The sequence below is a fragment of the Meriones unguiculatus genome, chromosome 8 (genome assembly GCF_030254825.1).
Source record: "Meriones unguiculatus strain TT.TT164.6M chromosome 8, Bangor_MerUng_6.1, whole genome shotgun sequence".
NCBI lineage: Eukaryota > Metazoa > Chordata > Mammalia > Rodentia > Muridae > Meriones > Meriones unguiculatus.
The window spans coordinates 79555977-79581644 of NC_083356.1; the positions used below are offsets into that span (position 1 = coordinate 79555977).

General features: G+C 40.8%; 1 protein-coding gene across 15 annotated transcripts in view; it reads right to left on the reverse strand.

Annotated features, from left to right (window-relative positions):
* The window catches only part of Dennd1a (DENN domain containing 1A), a 477089-nt gene that overhangs the window by 220195 nt on the left and 231226 nt on the right, over positions 1-25668 (reverse strand). For 12 of the 15 annotated variants that reach the window (XM_060390076.1, XM_021633350.2, XM_021633349.2 and 9 more), the window contains 4 exons: positions 24448-24517; positions 18815-18895; positions 15369-15422; positions 1565-1675 (listed from right to left, as the gene is read on the reverse strand). In XM_060390076.1, the coding sequence (XP_060246059.1) occupies positions 1565-1675; positions 15369-15422; positions 18815-18895; positions 24448-24517 (316 nt within the window). Of the gene's footprint in view, positions 1-1564; positions 1676-15020; positions 15123-15368; positions 15423-18814; positions 18896-24447; positions 24518-25668 lie in introns of those variants that run through there. The other 3 variants (XM_060390077.1, XM_060390070.1, XM_060390074.1) reach the window with 3 other exon arrangements.

Consider the following 25668-nt stretch of genomic DNA (forward strand, 5'->3'; position numbering starts at 1 on the left):
TAATCAATCTTCTGGAATGTACTTTCATAATAAGATTATTAACTATACTTAAGTGAAATATTAAAATATAAATAAAAAATTGTGTTAAACATACAGCAAAAGTTCTTATTAACACAATATATGAAGAACTCACTCTAATTTATGAGAAAAACCTCAGTCTGGGCATGGTGGCCCACACTTGAATCCCAGGCTGAAGTAGGAATGCCAGCATGAGTTTGAGAGCAACGTGGGCTACTTAGTGAGTTCAAGACTAGTCTGGATTATAAAGCAAAAACCCTTTCACAAACAGCAAAAATAGGATTCGAGAGACAGCTTAGTGGGTAAAGCACTGGCATGAAAGTGGGAAGACTGGAGTTCAAATTTCCTGATCTCACATAAAAAAGCTGGGTGGAAGCCAGGCAGTGGTGACACACTCCTTTAATCCCAGTACTTGGGAGGCAGAGGCAGGTGGATCTCTGTGAGTTCAAGGGCAGCCAAGGCTGCACAGAGAAAACCTGTCTTGAAACACCAAAAAAATTGGGTGGGGTGGCAGCTTGCCAGTCATCTCAGAAGGCAGGAAGATGAGACAGGGAATCCCTGGCTAAACAAGACGGTGGAAACATCGAGTGCCAGGTTCAACAAGAGACTGGCCCCATATATAAGGTAAAGAAAGCCACCTGGCATCATCAACCTTGGGTCTCTACATGCACACAAATGCATTGGCATTTGCAGACATTCACTTCCAAACACACACACACACACACACACACACACACACACACACCCTCAATTTCTTTAAAATTCACAAAACAACAAACCATCAAAACCCCTCAAAGGTAAATGGGAAAAGACATTAACAAAATCCACATAGAAAATAGTTATCTCTAAACAAAGATATCAAAGTTAAAACTTAATATTTCATTTTATACCTATTTTTTATCACAAGGTTAAAATGAAGCACAAGCACACAGACAGCACACACAAAGACACAGACAATCCTAGCAAAGTCTGCAGTGAAAGTGTTTCACTTGTATACAGATGACAACATTCACTGTGCACAGGCCCAGCCTTCTGGGGAAACAATCTGGCAGCCCCTGATTCTTGGTGCTTATCAAAGAATTTGACCAGAGGTCCCACTGCTTAGAATATTTATTATTTACATAGTACCCATATACATGTGGGCTGTTCCAATCAAAGGGAACTAGCTCAAAGATGTTTGCTATAGTATCACCTACTAGAGGATTTATCTATGAACAACCTAAATGACTACCAAGAAAAGAAAACTTTAGTAAATCACGGCTACATCTCTACAATGGAATACAGTGCCAACATTTTAAAGAAATGACAAAAAATAAGCTTATGTGGAGATAGGCAGAAAACTATTTATAATTGATCATGAGACTGTAAGAATAAATGAAATGGGCTTTGACACTGTAAAGGGACATGAATAATTAATGACGATGATGTATTACCATATGAGGGGAATGTGGCTGATTCATTTTCCTAAAATTTTCTTTAATCTTGCCGATACATCTTTCAATTAAAATTAGATGACTGCAAAGCCGTCTCGGGACGGTCTACTCACGGTGCTGAGCTTGCTGCAGATGATGAGGATCCGGCGCTCGTACAGCATGCTGGCGTACAGATGCAACATGTTGTTCACATCCACAGCCACAAAATATTCTGTCAGATTTCTCTAGGAGAAAGAAGAAAGCAAGGCTTGTGGCTTAGTTTGTTTGTTCTTATTACGAATAGTATCTCATAAAATCAGGAGAAAGAGCAAATAATCAGAAGGCATGTGCGCCTCTTCCCCTGCCCAACTCTTTCTACCTGGGAAATCATGAAATGCAAAGTTCAAAGAGGCCTTGGAGATGAGCAGCCTGAGCAACTGTATCTTTGTGTGGTGATTATGGGTTACAACTCAAGGTCGTACACAGCAATGTGTTTGCTTTCCATGTTGCTCCAAAGGATGAGAGGCACAGGAATTCTACAATCTCAAAACGAGGAGACTAAGGCTGAAGGAGATTCTCCAAGATCAAATGGTCTAATAAGCCATGAAGACAGGACTCTCCTCTGATCTTTGGACCCTAGGCTGTAGAGCTTTTCCAACGCACTACGTGTGCCATGCATCCTAGCAAAAGAAAGTGTCTAAGCTTCAGGAACAGGGCCTGTTTCTACCCAGTAGATCCTAGTACAAAGGCAGGGCTTTGCCTGCCCCACCCTTACTGTTGGTATCCATAGCATACACTCTCCAACTGGCTCTGCTAGAATTAAAGCAGTTTCAAAGACTTACACCTCCCAAGCATTTCACTCAAAAGGGTGACAATATAGATAAACAGTAGCAAGTTGTGGCACTAGAATATTTTAGCCAGCTTTTGTTTTCCCCCTGTAACCTGGATTTCATTCCTTTAATTAGCATTATGGATTAGAACTCTTCAGATTTAAGCAGGGAAATAGAGAACATTTCATTTCTTCAACCCTTTCTATATCCACCTGACGTTAATAATACACACAAATATGCTAATTTCTTCAATGTTAAAGGGTTTCAGTGCTGCACAATATAATTCTCGGGAAACGAAAGGAGGGAAAGAATGCTATTGCTACAAGTGGCAGTTTATCATGATTAAAGATCCACAACCTATAATTTAAGCAAAGCAGTAGATTTTATATGCAAAATAGCATAATGTGCTTTTCAACAATATTATAGTTGAGGATAATAATGAGCACTTATCTCATGATTTATTACTATTCGACCAGAGAAGTAGGCTAACCACCAAACTTCACAAATAAAGAACAAGAGGATTGATAGCCCTGTACACTGACTAGTCCTCTATACTGTCCCTCCTTGATATTGCTCACTCCCTATCCACTAGGATGAGGCTTTACACAGGTCAACTTGTTTAACCTAAAAGCCATTCCTTGTACTTGGTGTAACTTACTCTATTTAAAGTTGCAAAACAGAGGCACAGGAAAGTAATGTAAAATGACAAGGGTACATGATATGTGAACAACAGAAAATGCAATCTAGGGTTTAAATATATAATACCTTAAGGGATAAGTTAAAATATCATATGCAAAATAATATTGAGTATGTGGGGAAAAAGGAAATATATGTGCAAAAAAGGGGTAATCCCCCCTACTCCCAGAAATTGTTGCCTATTTATAGAGAAATCCTTACATGCCAGACAATGTGTGATTTACCTATGTTCTTTTTATTCCTTCTAATAACCTTTAGGTAGGCATTACTATGTCTCCATGGGGAAACTAAAGCTTAGAATGCCTTAGTTGTTTTTAAAGATCACCCGGTTAGAAAGGGCAGAGCCAAGAGTAGGTCTCTTAAATCTAAAACTTATCTGTTAACCACTATACCAGCTTGCCTCCTAACAAACTCCATGAAAAAAATAAAATGAGCACGAAAGGCGGATGAAGCTGGGCAAGAAGCATTTCTCTGCCTAGTGGACTGAGGAGCACTGAGTTAATGATGTCAGGGTGGGGTTTGTTCCCGAGCCAGTGACACGGCAGAGCAGTTTTCACAAACAAAAACACAAGACCCTCAGCTGAGCATTTCAGAGAGAGCTTAAATGCTGATGAATTATGTGAATTTTTCTTTTAGAAGAGGATAGAAGTAACAAGAAAATAGAAATGAGGAGCTTAAAGAAGGCCAGAAAGCCCATTAGCACTTTTGACAGATCCAAAGATAACTCTGAAGCCACCAAAACGTGGCCTCAAGAGTCTGCCAAGAAGCTTCACGCTGAGGAGAAATATGTTACACAGCTTGCCGTCCAAATAGGGAGACACAGCGTCAGAGACAAATCCTGTGCCTTATTTTGGTGGGAGGAAAAAAAATCACAAGGATACTTTTGTTGGATAGGGAAGGGTGTGTTTCTGAAATAAAAAAACACCACTCAAATGAGGCAGGACCCAATTCCCAGTCAAGATCAGAGGGACTCAGGTGCTTGGTCCAAAACTCTACACAGGTATGTTAAAAATATGTAACATTTAGCCAAATTCTTTCTAAACTGTCATGTACTTTTTTTGGTATTTCTCATTCCATCTGTGCTGATCACCAAGATATTTGTGTCTAAACAGAAGCTGTCTCTCTTATCTGCTTCCTCCCCTGCCTCTTTCCTTCTGGGATGCCACCCGCCAGAGTGGGAGGGAGTGCCAACGGCCACAACCCAGGAACTTCTTGGACTGGTGAGCACTTGCGGGCCAGAGCGGGCCTTGGCTTACTCTTAGCTCCTGCCAAGCTTGGGCTCAGAGAAAGCCCCTTGGAGACAGGGATCTCCCTTTTGCTGTTAAGTGCCCAAAAGCTTTAGGCCCACAGTAAACCTCAACTTCTCAGTCTTGCCCTGCCATTTCCCACCCACCAGGCCTTTACTTCTTCCCAGAATACTCTTCTTTGCTCTAAACATGTCCATTTATTTGACAAGGTCAGCCCTTGTGACACCTCCTGGAAGTTCCTGGACTCCTCTGCCAATGCTCCTTTGTGTTTCCATGGCAATTTGTCCCTATCTTATAGTAACTCAGATTTAAGTACATTTTTTTCTGTACTAGGCTGAGTACCTTTGTGCAAATTACAAATCCCAACATCTAGCAATTTGTTGAAAGAATAAATCCATATGTGGAGGAAAAAAGTGGTTGAAGACTACCTGTCCCTTGGCTCTGGTATGAGTGGGGCACAGGAGAGTGGTCTAGCAGAGATGGTGTAGTATATCAGGAAGAAAAAGGCACCAGACTGAAAATCAGGCTGTGAGCCAGATGAGGTGATCAATTAACTACTCAGTGCTGATGAAAGGCTCACAGGAAAGAAGAAAGGATCACAATTGTGTGTCAAAAAGATCTCCTTGAGGTTGCAGAGATGGCTCAGAAGTTAAGAGCACTGGCTACTCTTCCACAGGACCTGGGTTCAATTCCCAGCATCCACATGGTAGCTCACAACTTTCTGTAACTCCAGTTCAAAAGGATCTGAAATCTCTTCTGGCCTCTGTGGACACCATGCACAAGCATGGTACACAGACACATACATGCAGGCAAAACAGCTCCACACTAAAGCAAAAAAAAAAACAAAAAACAAAAAAAACCAAAAAAAAAACCAAACTCTCCAAAGCCTATGGCAGATGGAAAGAAAAAGAGGCAAATGGGAGTTACTGCCACATTCCAGGGGTGCGGGGGGGGGGGGGGGGGAAGAATCCAAATGTGTAAACAAGTCAGAAGAAAGCTTTAGTATACACATGAAAAACACTCGTAAGCCCAGGACTTGACAAAATTAGACTTGGAAAGGGGAGGAAGAATGGCTCACTGGCTCTATGGCCTCCACGGCTCTAAGGTTCTATGCACCACACCTTCTGTTTGTCCAAACATTTCAGTGTCTATTTGTTTAATAGTGTGTCAACCCTCCTTCTAAATAACTACCATTCCTGTCGATCCCAGTATTTCTGCTTCCTGTTCCTCAGCTTAGAATCTTGGACCATTGCAACCCCATCACAGCCAAGCCCAAGCACCTGCCCCATCATCCTCTGCCAGTTCCTACCACATAATTCACCTGCTAGGAAAGGAGAACCTTACCTGGAGGGCTGTTTCCTGGGCTCTGGGCTCTGGGCTCAGTTTATTTAGTGCCAATGTGTCTCTAGGCTTAAGGAGATGCCTTTCCTTGCTTGGACTTTATTATACACTGTCCACCTCACCAATTCTCTGTAGGGCTGGACAGCTGGGATATGAAGGTATCCAATTCCCAGTCTGGCCAGAACTCAGATCCCAGGGGTACACCAGGCAGTGCAGCATGGAAGATGAATTTCAGAGAAGGTATGTGCTGCAGTAAGTCCTTGAACTCTTAGCTTCTATTTCTCATTTATATAAAAAGAATTTGGTGAAGGTCTCAATTCAGAGAAAAAGGAGAGCAACAACACCTGGCAATCGTCATGCTCCTGAGGTGCACCTCCTAATAGATGTTCCTTCCTTGCTGCCTGTTGGCTCAAGCACCAGCTTAAGTGTCTGGGGACTTCACACTCACTGTGATCCATGCCTGAGGTTATGAAGCAGGTGGAGGTTGGGGGTGGGGTTGGAACGGGTTGAGCCCAGGAGGGGATATCGTGTGGCTTAGAGAGAAAGCGTCTTAGGTTCAATACCATAGGGAAATGAGATAATCCTCAAACCAAAGAACCGACTCTAAGCTGGGTACTCCTTGGAGCCTTCTAAGCAGATGCTAGTCTGCCTCAGTCTGTCATCTGATTAGTCTCTGAGACTCACCACTGTACATGAATAAAGACTCACTGTGCCCACTCTAGATGCAGATTCCTAGGCCAGAGGCGTGGTTCTAAAAACAGGTCTCAGTCCTAAAATAACTCTTGCTCAAATAATTTACAACATGATTTTTTTTATTTGAAGAGAGAGAGGGTCTTGCTACATTGTCCAAACTGGTCCCCAGATCTTGAGCTTCCGGCATCCTGACTGAGTAGCTGAGAGGCTAGGCATGCTGTGTCACTTGGCCTAACTTTTATAATATAAAAACAGTTTAAGCCCTTAAGTGGTTAAAAAAAAGTGATTTAAGTTACCTTAGTGGCACCAGATTCTTAAAAAGGAATTATAAATTTGGGGTTCTAAAATAATCTGCTGAAGAAAAAAAATGCACAAACTCATTTGAGCAGTCAAACGAGAGAAGCATATCACAGGAAAGAAAGCAGAGTTACCCGAAGTCAGCTTTATCCCTCTGTACAAGGGAAAGACCATTAGAGTAAACAATTATCTGACAACTTGGAGGGGCAATCTCAGTGCTTGATAATAGGTCCTCTTCTGCCATCTTAACTTTGTTTATTTGTGAAAGTCATGATGACTTACTTCATAAATCTTTTCTATACCACGGTGCATCTTTTGACAAAGTGGAGTCTGGGCAACGTCGCACATAACAATCCTGCTAAACACTTCCCTCGCATCATTAACTACTTGGTATGACACTGACCAGATAATTAAGACAGGTTTGTTTAATATTTCAAATTAAGGCCTATATGATTGCCCATTAATCAAAAGTAAACTTCAAAACCTGGGTGCAAAACAAAATATCCCCTATGCAGCCAGTTTACAATGTAATTATTAATGCACATCTGCCCATGATCTGTGACTTTTTCTTAAATGCAGGTCACCTGTTTAAAATTTATAAAGATTTATGCTCATTTAATTACTGACTGCATAAAATTTACTCCTACATGTGTTGATAGACACAGGAAACCCTGATGAGCAGTTACATAGTAAACGTTTTTTTTTTTTTTTTTTTTCAGGAAAAAGCAAGAAAATATTTTAATAAAGAAATTGGAGAAATAATGAGAATTAACTTCAACAAGGAGTTGAATTTGGAAAGAATTAATGTTCCATGTTTGCTTTTCATTAACAACTTGTAGACAAATTGGCCCAAAAACCAGTTGTAAGGAGCTGTTCTTTTCCCTCTCTCAGGATCGGGTGCTTGCTTCATTAGTTTATTCATTCATTCATCCAACCGGCCAGCCAGTCAGTCATTAATAGCATACAGTCTATCATCTACAAGTTCCAGGTACTAATCCCCATCCTTAAAGGACATGTGGCACTAACCAGCTATCCACGCAAGCAATCATATTGCTTTCACTAACGAGTTCTTTGGGAAGCACAGGTGATACTGGTGCCTGGACCTAGAAGCCATCTCCACATTGGGATTAGACTCACCCAGGTATGAATTCTGGGTTTTCACTCAGTGACTGCAGAAGTGAACTTACAACTCTGAGTTTCCCTTCTCTGTCAAAGGGGCTAGCAGCCATATCATTGGCTATGGTAAGAGCTTAGGAAGTAACCAATGGTCTCTGACCTGAGCCACAATGGGCATTAAACAAGTACTAGCTCTTTTTCTCTTCTTACATTAACCCTTCTCTGATGTTAGAAAAATAGAACATTGTTAGGTTCTATGTCTCAAAAGCCACGTGCCCCTCAGTTGCTTACTTTCTTAAATTTAGATGGTCCTTTAGTGAATACAATCATGTGTCTGTAGAGCCCTCTTCTATGAAAAGCACTGGACTCCTACACTCTAGTCACCACACCAGTGATGACGGGGCCACAAAGAGCCTTCTGTGGCTCTATAAAAGACATCTCCCATGAGAGGGATGGCATTAATTTGCACAACCAAGAAGGTCAGCTAACATCCAGAAAAGACAAGCCACGGGAAATCATGCTCCTCAGTTCGAAGTCATACTGAGACCTCAAGGAGATGAATCTAGAATCCCCAGAAAACTAGAACAAGGATAAATAGAAAGTTATGATGGCACTGAGTACTGTTCTTGGAACTTAACATTTAAGGCCTTTGTTTTTCATGTTTCCCTTTACTAGATAAGAATGCTGAGATTCTAAGAAGACAAGAAGCCCAAGAGCCCAGGGTGATGGGGCCCTGTGTCTGGCTGTCTCTGAAACCCATGTTCTGTCCATGACAGCACACTGTATCACATTAACAACCCCGTGGTTATTGCCTGTTTCAATTTGCAATGCAGCCATTTAGTCATTTCAAATTAATCCCTGAAAAATCACCAAGAGATTAAAATGCAAATTTCAACATGGCTAGAGTGCTATAGTGATTCTGTGTCAAACTCACACAAATTGGTCTCACAAAAGTTCAGTCTCCTTAGAGAAAAAGCTTCCTTGCTTTGTTTTGTATTTCAGATATAAAATATCATTTCTTTTTTTTTCCCCTCATGAATATCACAAGTCAACCCTAGGGGGCCAAATGTTTGGACCAGGGGTTGCTACAGCCCCACAGACCTGCAGACTAAGGCAGCAAGCAAAACCTATGAGCTCTGGGCTATGTGCATGTGAAATGGGACTTATGTCTTCCTCTCATAGAGTAGCTGGTAGGGATTAAAATGGAATGGTGTGCGTTAGGAACTAGGCAGATTGGTACTACTATTCTGCTTAAAAACAAATAAGACCAGCCTTCTACTGGTTTGCAAAGGAGGACGTAGGGGACAATGGATCAGACACAGGGAATTGGTGTATTAGTGGCAAAAGCAGCAAAGAAAATCTAAATTTCAAAAATGGTGGGGACAGAGAAGGTGACATAGACATAATGCAGCCAGGAGCTGAAGGTGTGTTACAGAAAAGACCATTCAAACAAACATCTCTAACCTCAGCAGTTATGGGGCTGGGAATTGGGGAATTATAAAAATCTCCAGTTACTTTAAAAACAAAGTTCTTAAGGAATTCTTGGCCCTTAAAATAAAAAGATAAGCCAGACCTAATTAACTTTTTTTTTATCATGTTATTATTTAGCAGAGAAGACAATCCACCTAGGTGTTTCCTCAAAGAGAAACCCTAAGCTTTTCTTTTCTCTCCTGATACCACTCTTCCAGGAAAAGTCAAGTAAAAGCATTTTAAAAGTTACGAATAGTGAAGAATAGAAGAGAGATGCCAATCTTTTAAATTATAAAATGATACTAATAAACTGGTTTGTCATTAAGTGCACAATTGGGCAATGCCTGAGACATTTATGGCTGTCATTACATGGTAGGGCAAGGAGGAGCTTGATACCATCATATAGTGAGCAACACCGAAGGATGCTAAAAAACAAAAAACAAACAAACAAAAAAAATAACAATACTCAAGACAGACACAGGCAACAGAAGACTACCTGGTGCAAGGTGGCTTTAGAGTTGGTGGAGGATAAAGGGAAGGTTGGACTAAGGCTGAGGTGATGGTGGACATGGCAAAAGCAGCAAGCCCAGTTTACACACAGAGCCCAAGAAGCTCAGGAAGTAGAGATGCTCAGCCTCCAAAGGTTAGGAAAGGGCACAAATACAAATGGAAATAATTCACCCCCACATTTCTTCTCCCCAGCCCTCAGCTCCTCAGCTGTCTTCCTGAAACTGTCCTGAGGGAGTAAGTGTTTTCTGGTTAGAAACTCTGAAACAGAAGGGCCAGGGGATACCAGGTAAAAAGGATGGCAAAATTCACTAACTAGAGAAGCGGACTAACCCAAGGTAGCCATAGCACGGGTTGTCACCTCATAACACACTTAGCTCCCTTAGCACTGGTAATAAAATACCCACTCCCCAGGCAGAAGAAAACTGACTACTCACAAGGAAAAGGTTCTGATGATATAGAAGAGTCCCCACCTCTGAATTCAGTCACAGCAATTCTAGGGTTCCTCCTGGGATCAAGCTCTGCTGATGAGCACAGAACTCTGGATCAGATGCTCAGTGCCTCACTCTTAAATGTGACAAGGCACATCTTAGCCATAGCTCTACAAGAAAGTCACAAGACAAACAAGAGCTAGGACTAGAATGAATAAAAGATGCAGGAGCTGGCGTGGCAATGTAGCTGTGTAGTACCAGCTACTCAGGAGACTGAGCTGGGAGGGTTGGGAACAGGGAGGGTTGTTAAGCAGGAGGCTTCTGAGCTAGGAATGTAGGGACTGGGAAGGCTTGTGAGCTGGGTTTGTTGTGGGTGTCCACTGACAAGCCTAACAATACAGGAGAGAGAAGAGAAGAATGAATTAGAATTATTTTTTAAACATAAGAATTACAGTTCTCACAGATGAGGTAAAAAATAATTAACAACAAGATGGCCAGAGTAGAAATTTTGAAAGGATGTAAAAATTGTGGAATAAACTTGAGGTCAGTACAAAAAAGAAATGTGGAAAACAGGAGAGGAAATGAACATAAGGTGGTTTAAATCCTACCTGCCACAAAAAAAGAAAAAAAGAAGATTAAAACAAAAACAAAACAATAATGTGAAAATACTTGTAAGCTATAAGGATGTGACTTTCCAAAGTGAATAAGATGATCAATGCCCAGGACAATGGGTGAAAATGAACCCACTAAGGTATATTATTGTTCAATTTCAAGATATTAGAAGCCAAAAGATGTAAAAATAATGACAGGAATCAAATTGGTCAAACCTCCTAAACTACAAGAGCAAAAAGAAACCAGTGAACATGCCTTTACATTTCCGAAAGAAGAGTGACTTGCAAACTAGAATCCCACACTCACACTATCCAATCTGCAAGTTCAAAACTGTTCCCCTCCAGCAACATAGTCTCTTAGGACACTGCTGGAGAATGCTTCCTGAACAGGATGAAATGAAGCCAAAGAAAGAGGAAGACGTTAAGCCCAAGATCTCATCTACAACAAGTTGTACTAGAAAGGAATCATAATCTAACTACTGCAGGCATTCATTCAAGTGTAAATATTAACTGCTGGTTTAATATGTCTTTTCCCCCTAAAGACAGAGGAAGAATGAAAGAGGAGAAATATATGGATGAGAGACAGTGTTTTGTGTGTATGTGGGTTTCTGGGAAAGGGCATCAAGATTCTTATTTCACTTAACAAAATCAATAGTTGATATATGAAGTAAAAAAAATCTTGACATGTAGCAACAGGGAGATGTTAAAAGTATGATGGGAAACTGGGCACAACGGCACACACCTGTGATCCCAGCACTCCAGGAGGCAGAGGTGCAGAGTGCACATATCTCTGTAAGTTCGAACGCAGCCTGGTCTACAAAGTAAGTATAGGACAGCCAAGGCTACACAGAAAAACCAACCAACCAACCAACCAACCAACCAACCAACCAACCAACCAACCAATCAACCAACCAACCCAAAATTATGATGGGAGCTGGAGAGATGGGTCATCTTCCAATGGACCCAAGTTTTAGTTCCTAGCAGCAATATGGTGGCTCACAACTGCCTGTAACTCCATTTACTGGGGCTGATATGTCCTCTTCTAGCCTCCTTGGGTCCCCACAATTATGTGGGATATACTCACACAGTAAAACAAAACGACACATAAATAAATAAATAAAAATCTTTCAATCAATGATGATACAACTGCTAAAACCTAGGGAATAGCTGCTTCTGTGGAATAAGTATGGAGTACTTGGAGATTACAGGCCTTTGTTAATTACTATGCAGGGCCATATGATTTCTAAACTATTTATATTATTAAACAAAAAATATTAAGGCTGGTATTATGGTAGTACAATACTTGCCTAGAAAATGTGAAGCTCTGTGTTTGGGTGCTGGCACCACAGATGCACAGAAATCATTAAACAAAACAGAGTAGACAGATCTAAACAACTTTTAGGAAAATTTAAATCACAAGTACAACAATGATGGAGAGTATCATTTTTATATTTAAAAAAAATGCCAATCAATCTGGCACTTTCTCAGAAAATTAGGAATAATGCTACCTCAAGATCCAGCTATACCACTCCCAGGCATATATCCAAAAATGCTCATGTATACAACAAGGACATTTGCTCAACCATGCTCATAGCAGCTTTATTCGTAATAGCTAGAATCTAGAAACAACTTGGATGTCCCACAACTGAGGAATGGATACAGAAATTGTGGTACATTTACACAATGGAATACTACACAGCAATTAAAAACAAGGAGAAATCATGAAATTTGCAGGCAAATTATGGGAACTAGAAAAGATCATCCTGAGTGAGGTATCCCAGAAGCAGAAAGACACACAGGGTATATACTGACTTATAAGTGGATATTAAACATATAATACAGGATAAACATACTAAAATTTGTACTCCTAAAGAAGTTAAGCAAGGAGGAGGACCCTGGGTAAGATGCTCAATCCTCATTCAGAAAGCAAACAGGATAGACATTGGAAGAGGGAGAAAACAGGGAACAGGACAGGAGCCTACCACAGAGGGCCTCTGAAAGGCTCTACCCAGCAGGGTATCGAAGCAGATGCTGAGACTCATAGCCAAACTTTAGGCAGAGTGCAGGGAATCTTATGAAAGAAGGAGGAGATAGTAAGACCTAGAGAGGACAGGAGCTCCACAAGGAGAGCAACAGAACCAAAAAAATTTGGGCCCAGGGGTCTATTTTGACATTGATAGGACCAAGCATGGAGATAACTTAGAACCCCTGCATCGATGTAGCCCATGGTATCTCAGTGTCCAAGTGGGTTCCCTACTAAGGGTAAAAGGGACTGTCTCTGACATCACCTCCCCCTAAGGGGGGAGCAGCCTTGCCAGGCCACAGAAGAAGACAATGCAGCCAGTTCTGATGAGACCTGATAGGCTAGGGTCAGATGGAAGGGGAGGAGGTCGTCCCCCATCAGTGGACTGGGGGAGAGCCATGGGAGGAGATGAGGGAGAGAGGGTGGGATTGGGAGGGGATGAGAGAGGGGCTATAGCTGGGATAGAAAGTACACAAATTATAATAAAAATTTTAAAAATATAGAAAAAGAAAAAAAAATGCCTACTATATACATAGGGTCTCAGCCATAGTCATCCTATATAGTTACACAGAAAGTTCTGGGCAAAGCCATCAAACTTGAAGGAGCACAGTTTCAAGGTAGGGGAAGAGATGGTGATAGCTGGGACCTGCATTCATTTTCAATATGCACTTCTGTGCCGATTTCTGTGATGGACTTTGAATGGGAGAGAAAAATGTTCATAATATACCATTAGGCAAAGAAACAACTTTATGGAGTTATACATTTAGTATGATCTCCATTGCATGTTGTTAAACAGTAGCTTCTAAATTTAGGGCTTAAAAAAAATAAATCAAAGGAATCTTTTTGTCTCAAGTATTACCCAACTCTCAATTTAAGCAGTGATAAATTAACCAGATCTAAAAACACAGAGCAGGCCCCACCACATCTATCTCCCTAGGGCTCCATGAGCACCGTCAGCGTTCTGGGCAGTACTGTCTGAAGGCTACAAAGAAAGGAAGACAAAGCTTGAGAAGCATTTCCTCTGAGATGAGCCAATCTGAGCACTCTTCTTTTATATTTTATGCACAGACACACACACCTTTTATATAAACCAGAATGTTAAACATTCAAAAAAAAGCAAATGAAACTGATGGATTTATAGAGACAAGAGTGGAGATGGCAATGGGTTAATCATCCCAAGTTATTCTCTATCCATATTACATTTATCTTAACTTCAGCTACACTTATTCAGAAATTTTTTTATTTCACACTTCAAAACTTTATTAGAGATGTTTATTTATCTTTTGAAGTTTTTAATTTTTATAATACTTTTTGATTAAAATATAATGACATAACTTTCTTTCTTCCCTTTCATCCCTCCAGCTTCTCCCAATTCCTCTTTTTATGTTCTTAAAAGTCTTGGTTTGCAATTTTATGGTAACAGTAAATTAAGTTATTTTTCTAGGTTTTGTTGTTGTTGTTAGTCTTTTTCTAATCTCTTGAGCTGATTTTCTACAGTGCTTTATAAAAACTTAGATCCTTGCACACATTAAGCAAGTGCTATGCACTGTGCACGATGTACCTGGCCCTTTAATTTCTCGAATTCAAACTCAACTTCGTTGTTCTTAGAAAAGCATTCAAGGCTATGAAATTTCCTCTTTGGGATGATTTTGGCCACATCTCTTTAAATGGAAAGAAATTTTGGCACTGGCTACAGTAGAGATAAACTTAAAGGCATGTTAGGTAAAATAAGCCAGACACAAAAAAGACAAACAATATATAATTCCACTGACATTTGGCGCTTGAAAGTGGGCAACATTATAGTCAGAGAGTAGAATGATGTTTTCCATGCACTGAGGGTTGTTGCTTGCTAGGTCCAGAGCTACAATTCTGAAAGATGAAAAAATTCTGAAGACCAATAGGATACGAATGCACTCAAAACTACTGAACTGTATCTCCCGAAGAGAATAAGAGTTGACTTCATGCTAGTTATATTGTATCAAGCACCTCTCTGGTGGCTGCTTTAGGCTTTATTCTACATTGTACGATTTATAATCACAATAAAATATTTTACAGATGTGCCCTAAGGTAGACAGGTTACTCTGCTAGTTCAGAGAGCAAACATAAACCTATGGATCTGTCATTTTAGCTTGCTTCTTCTCAGCCCTTAGAAGGTGCAGATGGATGTTCTACTTCATTTACTATGTGCTTTCTGAGAAGTAAACAGAAGTGTGGTTCTACATATGCACACCCGCCCTAATAAACTTTTACATGGGAACTTCTTTGCTAAGAACATTTTATCTTATGATACTAGAAAGCAGAATCTAAGTCTCCATTGTGAGGAAATACCTGAGTTCCTTCAAATGGAGATTTCTGGTAGACAACAATGATCCTTATCATTGCTGCTAAGATGCTCTTCTAATAGGTGGTTTTAAACTATGAAAAAGTGTCCTAAAAAGATCAGAATAAATTAATATCAACAGTCAATCAGTGATTACTTTTGAGAAATATAAAGAATACCCCTCCTTGTGTCTGTACTTTGCAGATATTTTCAATTTGTTTTTGCTATTATAACCCATTGTTCTTTTTATATTTGTTTTGGCAGTCTATTATAATTATACTCGAAAACATAGCCTTTTTGTTTTAAAAGATAAGCAGCAAACAAATAAATGTAATGCTCCTTTTCCAAGTACTCACATTCTCAGGTATGCTAGGAAGCTCTCTGGTATCAGGCACAGTGAAGTAAGAATGCTGGAAAAGAAAAAAAAAAAACACAAGCTGCATATTTTTTTATCTAACTAGCACTTTGTTCCAAATTTAGGTAACTGTTCTTTAATCAGACGAGGAAGCCTTGTTTCTGTTGTAAGAAATATCCATATTAGAGCTGCTTAAGCTAATGCTAGATCAAGCTAGGAGCACTAACTCATGAGCATGAGAATGAACGCCTTTGGGGAAGATGAATGAAAATTTCAAACAAGCTTTAAATCTAAATTTCCATGTGAAATTTGTGAATTTCTGAACATAAAAAAGTGGGCAGTTCTGTAATTTATTGTTCAATAAGGCAGTGGACTCTAAGAAACTAAACAATACAATAAACATTACAAACACTAAGTGACAGGATGTCCCAACCAACCCTGTCATTCCATTTCAGCATATGAGGTCACATCAGTCTACACTGTAGTAAAATAATCTGCTCATATGAAGCTCAAGACAGTTCCAGCCAAAGGCCACTCACTCCATCTGAAAGGGCTACATACAGTTGTTGTCAATGCACAATAAGCTCCCAACTTGCATTGTGATTGTCATGGTGTCTAGGTGAAGTTGAACACTTGACTTCAAAGACTTGCAATGAGGCATCTCCATGTTTGTAACAAGCCCATATCTCCAAGTTAAATGAAAACTGGCTGAACTAATGCCACCTCCTCGGCTGCTTTTAAAGGCTCAGAATATAATGGTAAGTGGCACTGGAAAGAGCCTCATGCTGGCCAATTAAAGATGGATTGTGAAAGGCCAGGAAAGGTCATGTGCAGAAAGGTTCAGCTCAGCCATGGCCTAAACTAAAATCTGGACCTTGCCCCCAACCCCTTACTCCTGGGTAATGGGAGAATAAGTAAGTTTCTAGAAAACTGAGTTATATAGGTGTTGTAAAATAAAATGTCCTGGAGAGAAGCTCTACCTATGATGGCAACAATGAGCTGGTAGTATGACACTCAAAAGATATTTATTGAACACCTGCTTATGGAAAACTTCGTATTAAAAACTTTATAAGCATCACTTCTAATTCCAATAATTAAATTTGAAGATAGATATTATTTGCATATTACAAATAGACAAATTAATGTTCAGAGAGGCAAATAGTCCAAGATCATTCAGTGAGTATGCAGAGTAACTAGGCCATGTAACTAACCATACCCAGGCACTTTCCACTGTATCAGACTCTTTACGCCTGTGCATTTATGCACACAAACTTGAGTAAGCATTTCATACATGAGGCATTTAGCCCACAAAAATTGATACTTTACCTTACTTACTACTTTTATTTTGACACAGGGTTTCACTATGTAGCTCCAGCCAGACTAGAACTTGCTATACAGACCAGACTGGGTTTGGGCCTTGCATTGATCCTCCCTACTTCTGCTTCCAGAATGTTGGGATGACAGGCATGCACCACCACACCCAGATTAACAAATCGATTCTATCATACAATTGTTATCATTCAAATTGCTAGTTTGCATTTTTACTTTTCTCAGTTTCCTAGATCAGATACACAGGAACATTGTCTTATAGAAGGTGGTTAAAGACACAAGACCCAGGCTTGGCATTTCACCAGTATTTTAGGATTTCTATTCCAAATGAGACACTAGCTCTTCAAAATAGAAATACATTTTGGGAAGAAGAACATCTAGTGAAGGGGGTGGGGAGGATCTGCCTTTACAGATGCAATGGATTGTGAAGAGTGAGCCAGCATAACTCCAAACCAACCAGTCCCCAGGCTGTCCTTTGAGATTCTGTCTTGCTCCATCGCCCATGAAATGCTGGGGACCAGAGGAGGTCAGAAACATTCCTAGAATCCATTGGAATGAAACAGCTGCACACCCAGTAATTCCTTCTGCCCCCAAGAAGGCTTGTCCTTGAGGCCTGACAGCATGCTGCCTATGCAGACATTTAGGGAAGGAGTGGCCCTTCCTCCCAGGCAGCTGGTGACCTAGCCTAGCTGCTCTACAGCTACCTGTCGGATGTCATTACAGGCTGAAGCAGTGAGATCAAGCTGTTTAGGAAAAAAGACTGAGACAAAGGCAGGTTGCTCTGCTTCAGTGATGGCTGGATCTAAAGCTCACTTGCTCATCTTTTCTGGCAGTCCCTACCTCCCTATGAGCAAATCTTCTATAAGTAAATTCCTTTCCTCCTTCCTGCTTCCCACCTCACTCTCTGCCTCTGTCCTTTCCTCCTATTAGCTTGGAATCACAAAATCTAGCACATCATTTCTAAATCGCATGACTTTACATGTATACCCTTTCCTCTCTAAACCTTTTCTCTATGACATGAGCATGTTAATGCCTACATTGGGAACAATTTTGAACATCAGAGGTGTATATTAGTATAAATTACAAATGTAAAATAGATTTGTTATTGTTATTATTACTGACAATACTGTAGCTTTTGTTACCATTCTTGTAAGACCCATTGGCTTCCTTTATGAAGTCAGATACCTTCCTTATCCCCGAAACCAGCATTGTTTCTGCTTCTTGAGAAGCTGGAAGAGAAAACTCTAACCTGCCAGGCCTGTGGGATAGGAAGACAGGTCTGCATGATAATGGCTGCCTGGCCAAAGGGTATCTACCATAAAATTCTGATAAAGGCAAAGACAGTTTCCATCTAAGAGATAAAGAATTTAGTAAATGAATTATGGAAAAGATCCTACACACCTCTTCTGATGTCTTATGTGATGGATAAGAAAGCTGAGCCCACATAGTTAAAGGTCTTGATTTAAGTCACTTCAATCACTAGTAAAACAGACAACTGGAACAGAGATTTCCCATCAGGTGGCTCAGAGGAATTTCTAACTTGGCGCACTGCACAATGTACAGGATGTACCTCAAAGCACTTGAAGAAATAATGAGTGCTGTAAGCCAGAACTAGATGAGTACTCTCACTGTCTTCAAGGAATAGAGACTGGGAACCAGCTTACTCCGACAGGATGGAAATAAGTCTCCAGGAGCATGCAAGGGGACTTGGAGTTAAAGAGAAAGGTTAATTCAGCCTTCGGGGTCAGGGGAGAATTTCTCAGAAATAGTATCAGAATGGTTCTGAAGGGCACATGAGTTAAAAGGCAAACAGAGAGTGGTAGTGTTGAAGACTGAGGGTCTAGAATGCACTTTGACTGTGACAAAAGGTGATACAGGTGGCCAAAGACAAGGAATAAAAAGGCTGACAGGTCCAGCCACCCTATTCCTTGAATCTGTGACTTAGAACATGAGTGGTCATTTGAAAAGCATCTATTCTTCAGAATCCCAGAAAGAGGGAGAGCCAACACCCCAGCCTGCCTTGAACCTGGGGCTCAAACTAAGAGTGTGGCTCTGACTTCCTCTGAAGGTCCATACAGACTTGCTTGCGTGGGGTAGCCACCATCTTGACCCACTTACCACGCTGAGGTGAACAGCCTCTCCGGGGTCAGGGATGGGAAGTCTGTGCAGAGTTTCAAGAAGTTCATTCCACTGACTTTCCTGAAAGAAAGAAAAGGCCCAAGTGACAAAAGCTAGGACCTGTGTTAAGGTCTAGATCCACAGAGAGACAGGTGGAAGAGGCTGGCCCCAAGATAGAAATAGGTTTGATATTCAAGTAGGGTTGGATAAAAGACACTGTTTATGGCTTAAACACAAGAGCCAAACTGATCCTCCCACATCAAGTTTGACATTTTCTATTCAGTGAGACACCTACCATGACCACCTTTTATGGATCACATACCATAAGCTCTCGGCAAATCTATCCCTTCAACTCCATAGCAACAACTTCTAAATGCACACAATTTGAGCTTCCAGGACGGGGGTGGTTGGGAGAAATAACAATGACACTGTGGATCTTGTCTTCATCATCATTACCCTCAATTAATTTATTGAGTGTTCACTGGGTACATGTAGCAGCCTCCAATTATGGAAAGTTAGAAATGAAGCAAGTTCACCACCATGTGATGCAGGACAGCAGCCGTGCATTTTAATTAGGGAAACTGAGCAGCTGAACAACATACAAAGCAGCACAAATTATTCGACTCAAAACAGATTCGCCTTTAAGATGCTCAAAACAACAGCGCTCACAAACGATCCAAAAGCCACTTCTTCCCCGTGGAATTCTGTGTGCTAATAAAAGGCTAAGTATACATAGGCAGCCATGTCTTAAGTACTGGATCCTTCTAGCCATCCACTTAGGAAGTGTGAGAGTGACTGTCTGAATTGTGAAGTACTAGTCTCACATTGGACAGTAGGCTGCACAGCCCAGGGAGGGAGGCAGGGTTGCTATGTCTAAGTCCATAGCACTATCTGCCTCTGGCAGGGAGCCTGAGATGAATCTGGCTTACACGTTTGCTTCAGCCTGTGCTCTGACAATCAAGTTTCTTAGAGGGCACAGGTGCTTGAACATGTGTGCATGAGGTTAGTTTTGCTCTCAAGCAGTCTAACACTTACATACATATAGAAAGACATACAGAAAGACTTACAGAATAATTTTAAAAACAAAGGCCCTTTCATTTCCTCGACTATTTGAGAATGAGTTATTCACATTATAACTCATCATCTACATACACGAACACACACACACACATACATGCACACTTATGCTTCCTCTGAACAACCATGTTTAATCACCACAACCTAGAAAGTATGTCTCAGCACAGTATGCCATCTAATTCTGTCCAGTTGTGCCAGCTGTGCTGCGCATGTCCTCATGGCAACCAAATCAGTTTAGAAGCATGAGTGGCCTTCAGCAGGGCTAACTCTTGAGTTCTGTTGGGAAAACTCTCATCTTTCCTAGGTCTGCAGGACCTTGACCATTTTGTAAAATGAGTCTCAGCTGTCAGATGTTTCCTCATGAATCTCAACTTGTCCTTTATTGACAACGTTTTCTTGACACTTGACTATTTCATCTCAGATCTCTGCTGGGCAACCCCTACCACTGGCATTTAAAAAGCATTTTGCAGTATGACATTTTATGTAAGTATTCCATCCCTCAAGCCTTGAATCTAGCTGTTTATTTATCTTGCTACAAGCGCATAGCTTTCATTGTTGTCAGTATTTGCCTTGATGCTCCACACCAAGATCACTGGAACCTCTTGGCCCTTTACCTTGCTTTTGTGTCTTAAGGACATGCTCCCATCGTGTTTTGAAAACTTTCTTAATTTGGGACATGAAAGACATTTTTAGCATCATTGTACATATTTCCTACCCCAGTCCTGGAAGTAGTCCTTTCTTCACATAGCCAGTGCCCCTTTCTTGGTGAGTATTGACAAGCCAGGTCTGCGAGTCGTGTGTATACTTGCTGCCCCTTGGAATTGCTGACACCAGGCCTTCAGTGGTCAGAGCCATCAAGTACCACACACACAGGCTACCACAGGCCTTCATATCTCAAATTACTTTTGTCTTAATATACTTAAAGTCTTAGTTTCACAGGAATGTTTCCAAGTCTAGGCCAACAAAGGAGTCACTCCTGTTCTTTCTCTTTGCATGCTGTGACTGACTACAATGCACAAAGGTAAAACCCTCACTTCTAACTTGGGGCTAGGCCTTTACTGTCCAACCCTCAAATGCATGCCTTCCTATCTCATGCTCTGGCACCAAGCACTGAGCCACCACTGTTGGTTCCTTTCAGTTCAGATCTCTGCACATCCTACCGAGTTACCACATCTCATGTCACGCCTACCTTTACTCTACCACATACATGCTCTCATCTCCTTTGCTCCAACACCCCAAGAAGTCTGCTGCCCAGTTCAGAATCTCTGTCTTTCCTTCCATGCAGATTCCCTTTCTGCTGTATCCAGGGTCTGACAACACAGTGGCCAGGATCCACACAGAAATCCTCACGCTCCATCTTAGGCTATACCACCTGGTGACCCTCATGGTATACATACATTGCCTCAAATAGAAGCTTACCTCATCCAATAATCACATAACTTCTGGATGGGAGAAGGCAGTTTTTAGGGAACAAATATTCTGGTTTTGTTTGGGCCTTGGTTTCCATGGATATATGATACATGTATATTTCCTTGTGTGTGCATGGTACGTGAAAGCCACTGGGTGTCTTTCTAGATTGCTTTCCACTTTACTTTGTAAGACAAGGTCTCTCAGTGAATTCAAAGCTCATTTATTCAGCTAGGAGTTATGCCGAATGAGCTCCAGGGATCTGCCTATCCCTCTGCCTGACTGCTAGGCTTAGATGCAAAAGCTGATGTGCCTGTCTTCCATGTGGGTGCTAGAGATCCAAGATCCGAGGTAAAGTCCTAAAGCTTGTTGACCAGGTACATAATCAACTGAAATCTCCCTTCCTTTCATCCTGTTCTAATCTGGTAATTAACACTTTTTTTGAATACGCCAGTTGTCAACAGAGTCCCTGCTCTGTGTTACCATAATTCCTTTGGCCAGAACAAACTTTGTAGGCATCAGGAAAAATACACTCCATAAGCCATATGACTGATCTCAGCTTCCCATGCAGCATAAGGCAGGGGCCTCTCCATCCCAGAGAACAAAAGCACTGATCTCCCAAAGTTTCCATTTTTCCTTTCCTTTTTTTTTTTTTTTGAGACAAGGGCTCATGTATCCCAGAGTGGTTTCAAACTCACTTAACTGGCAAGTAAGCTGCTAGCTGTCTGAATCCCCATTTGTAGTTAAGGATGGTTTTGAATTTGAACCTCGAATGCTAGGATTATAGGTGTGCACAGTTTTAGATATATTTTTAAAAGAGTAGTAGGTTGTACTGTTGGTTTAAAAACTAAATGGAGTATAAATGTGCAGTAAAAACATGAGTCTGTCTCCAGTTCAGAGACGCGTTACATGCTTTTATTTATTAAAGACACCTTTCAAACTGAGTGGAGACCTGAATGTCTGACCAAAGCTAAATGTGCATCAGAAATCAATGAACAGATCCCAAGGCAGCCTGCTACCTCATTCATCAAAGATGCCAGTTCATCCACGATAGAATTTTTGACCTGATGCTTCCTTTCACACTGAGTGTGGTAAGCAAGAAAGAAGCCATTTCTATGAACCATTCCTGCCATCTGCTGTGACCTCTGGAATACATCTAGTAGTGAGTATAATCACTCAAAGAAAAGATTTATCCACTGTATACTCACTTTCCAATATCCCACCCCCACCCCTTGCAAAATGGCATTTGCCAAAGCATGTTTCAGGGAACCCAATAAATCAGGATTCTGTTTGTCATGGACTAAAAAACATTTGGGGAAAAATGGGAAAGAAAAGCACTGAGTAACAAAAGCTCCCCTACTGTGGGCCTTTTCAGAGCCTACATTATATGAAATATATGGAGAAAAAAGAAATATAGATTTGGGCCCTTTAAGGACAATAACACTGGACTATTATTTGTTGTTGTTTTTCTGTTTTGTTTTTTAAGACAAGGTTTCTCTGTTTTAGCTCTGGGTGCCCTGGAATTCCCTCTAGACCAGCCTGGCCTCGAACTCAGAGAGATCAGCCTGCCTCTGTCTCCCGAGTGCTGGGATTAAAGACCTGGCAGGACTATAATTTTTAATAAAATATTTTCAGAATCAGGATTTTACAGAAAAATCAAAAGGAAAAATACTTATGGCACTGAATAATTATACTATATCACTTTAACTTAAAATGTTGCCCTTTACAAAGAGAAAAAACACAAGAAGTTAGATACGCAGTCAATTATTCAACTAATAATAGTGAAAATTTTAACTTAGCAAATAAATGACAATTTCAACAAATGTTATCAGTGACAGTGTGGGACTTACTGTGTTGCAAACATGCACTTCACGAAAATAGTGCAATTCTTTTAGAAAGTGGTTTGACAAATGTTTTATAAATGTTTATGTCTAACCCAAGCTTACAACTGCTTATCTAGGATTCTCTTCTTAGAGAAATAATAAAAACTAAAGAAAATGTTTTATATTCAAAGATCTGAGTGGCTGGCTTTCCTCTTTCCATATGCACCCCCTTCTGTGTGTTTGTCTGTGAATGGGGGGGGTAATATATGTGTGTGTACGTGTGCAAGCATTCCTTACTCACAGGGGTCAAGAGACATTGGGCGTCCTGCTCTAACATTATCTTTTTCCCTTGAAATAGGGTCTGCCACCGAATCTGGACCTATGCTGGTAGTCACCATGCCCCAGTAACCCTCTTGCCTCTACCTCCCACATTGCTAGGGTCACAGGTACACACACAGCTGTGTCTGACCCTCACATTTCTGCTAGAGTTTTATTAAACTCAGCTTCTCAGGCTTGCACAGCAAGCACCTTTCTACCGAGTCACCTCCCCCAGACCTTTGTACTTCTTATAATAATGAGAACAAAAATCTCAAATAATTAAAAGTCCCCATAAGAAGAAACTGTTGCAGTGAGCAAAGGTATAGGATGTAATGTTAGCCATAAAAAAGTATATATACTTGAACAATATTTTCAGTAGTGTGGGAGAAATGATTCTGTGCCAATACCTCCCAAATACAAGGTACAGACAACCTCTGTCACCCACAGTTGAGAGCATAGGTTAAAACACCGTTTCTTCCGAAAGTGTTAAGGCTCAGCAGAATTGTTAAAGAAATTTCAGACCCTTACAAAAATTAGTATAAAAATAACACAGAGCATTATTAAAATGGGGATTGAGATGGCTAGTAAGTCATCTGCCAGTTAAGTGATTTGTAACATGGCATGGACAATTCAGCTTTTGCCTTTGAGAAATTATACTGAATAGGTTGTGAATTTTCAGGGTTGTTGGGATAATGTTATATTGACACTGTGATCAGGAGCAGTGTAGTTATTTCCTTACCTCAGAAGAAAACAAAGGAAACATGGAAGAAACAACTAAAAAATTTAGCAATGTTTATTTTACGGACAAGGTAAGGCATACTAGGTAAGAGGTGATTTTCTTTTTCCTTCCACTATTTTCCAAAATTCTCAGCCTTTCTATGATAGGCATGCATTACTTTTTTCCATAAATGTTTTAGTAAAATAAATATAAGGGACATGTTACTTTCATAATTATAAAAATTAAAGTTTACTTGTTAAAAAGAATTATTTTTTTAAAAAGGCAAATACCTGTCGTTTTGTCGTGTAATCTGCCAAGATGTTAAGGAGCTTATAAAATACCTCGAACCAGGGGAGGTAGCTGAGGAAGACAAAGAAAAACAATAATTATTAGTATTCAGGTAAAAAACTCGAATGAGGACTTAAACCAAAAACATTTCAGATTTTCTCTAGATCCTAAAGATTCTAGCTATGACTGCTAAAATCCAATCTGGTTAAACGTTAATTATTTCTGGGCTTTTAAAAACATGCCTGTGTGAGGCAGAACACTAATTGTCTATTATGAATTATTCCTGTGCTTCCAAACTAAACCAGGTTCATAGAGAAGAAATTCAAACTAGAGCCTTTAATCAGGCACCATGTTTTACTAGCTAGGTCCCTCCCACCATCCTCACAGTCTCTAGAAAAACATCTATTCTACTCCTATGGTTGGACACACAGGGTGCACAGCATACCCATGGTTGACCTCTGCAAAGTGTTCCACATGCTCTGCACAACAACAACCAATCATGTTAGCATATAGGACCTTCTGCCTCTACTGGTTGCAGCAGGGATGGATAATGGAATGGAATAGAATCTGTTTCCTTGGTCATCTATCAGGTCCTGACCATTGCCCTCCTCAACTCACAGGATGGTCTGCTCACTCTTGAAATTGACCCTCTGTGTGACTGTCAGAATGACCTATCAAAAATGCACTCCTAAATGGGTCTGGCCAGAGAGGGAGAAGCTGCACAAGCAGCCAACGAGATATAGCCAGAGGTTTCTTCCCCTAGTCCTTCCTCTAGACACTCAACAATTCCGATGACCGAAAATACAAAGTGAAGAAGGTTGGTCTGGGGGCTAAGGGATAGCAGGTGTGTGTAGCAGACCTGGAGACTCTGCTTCAGCAGCAAGGACCTAGGCACGGGTCTGCAAGGGTACGTGTAGGACCCAGACACAGAACATCCAAAAGCCTAAGAAGGAATCCTAAAGAAGGCTTGGTACAAGACCCAGTGCCAGGAGGCCACCTGGGCAACCAAGTAAAGAGCCAAGTCAGGAAAGAAAAAGGAAAGGACTGAGGTCAGGTCAGGATATCACCCAGCCCCTGGTCCTCCTTGGGAGCCCTCCCCTTCCACAGGCCCAAGAGATAACCCACTAGAGTCTTCTGTAGTCTTGTTAGCTTTGTCCATCATGCCCTGCCTCTGCCTTCTCAATCCCCACACCAAGTGCCCAAAGTGGGGAAGGACAAGGGAT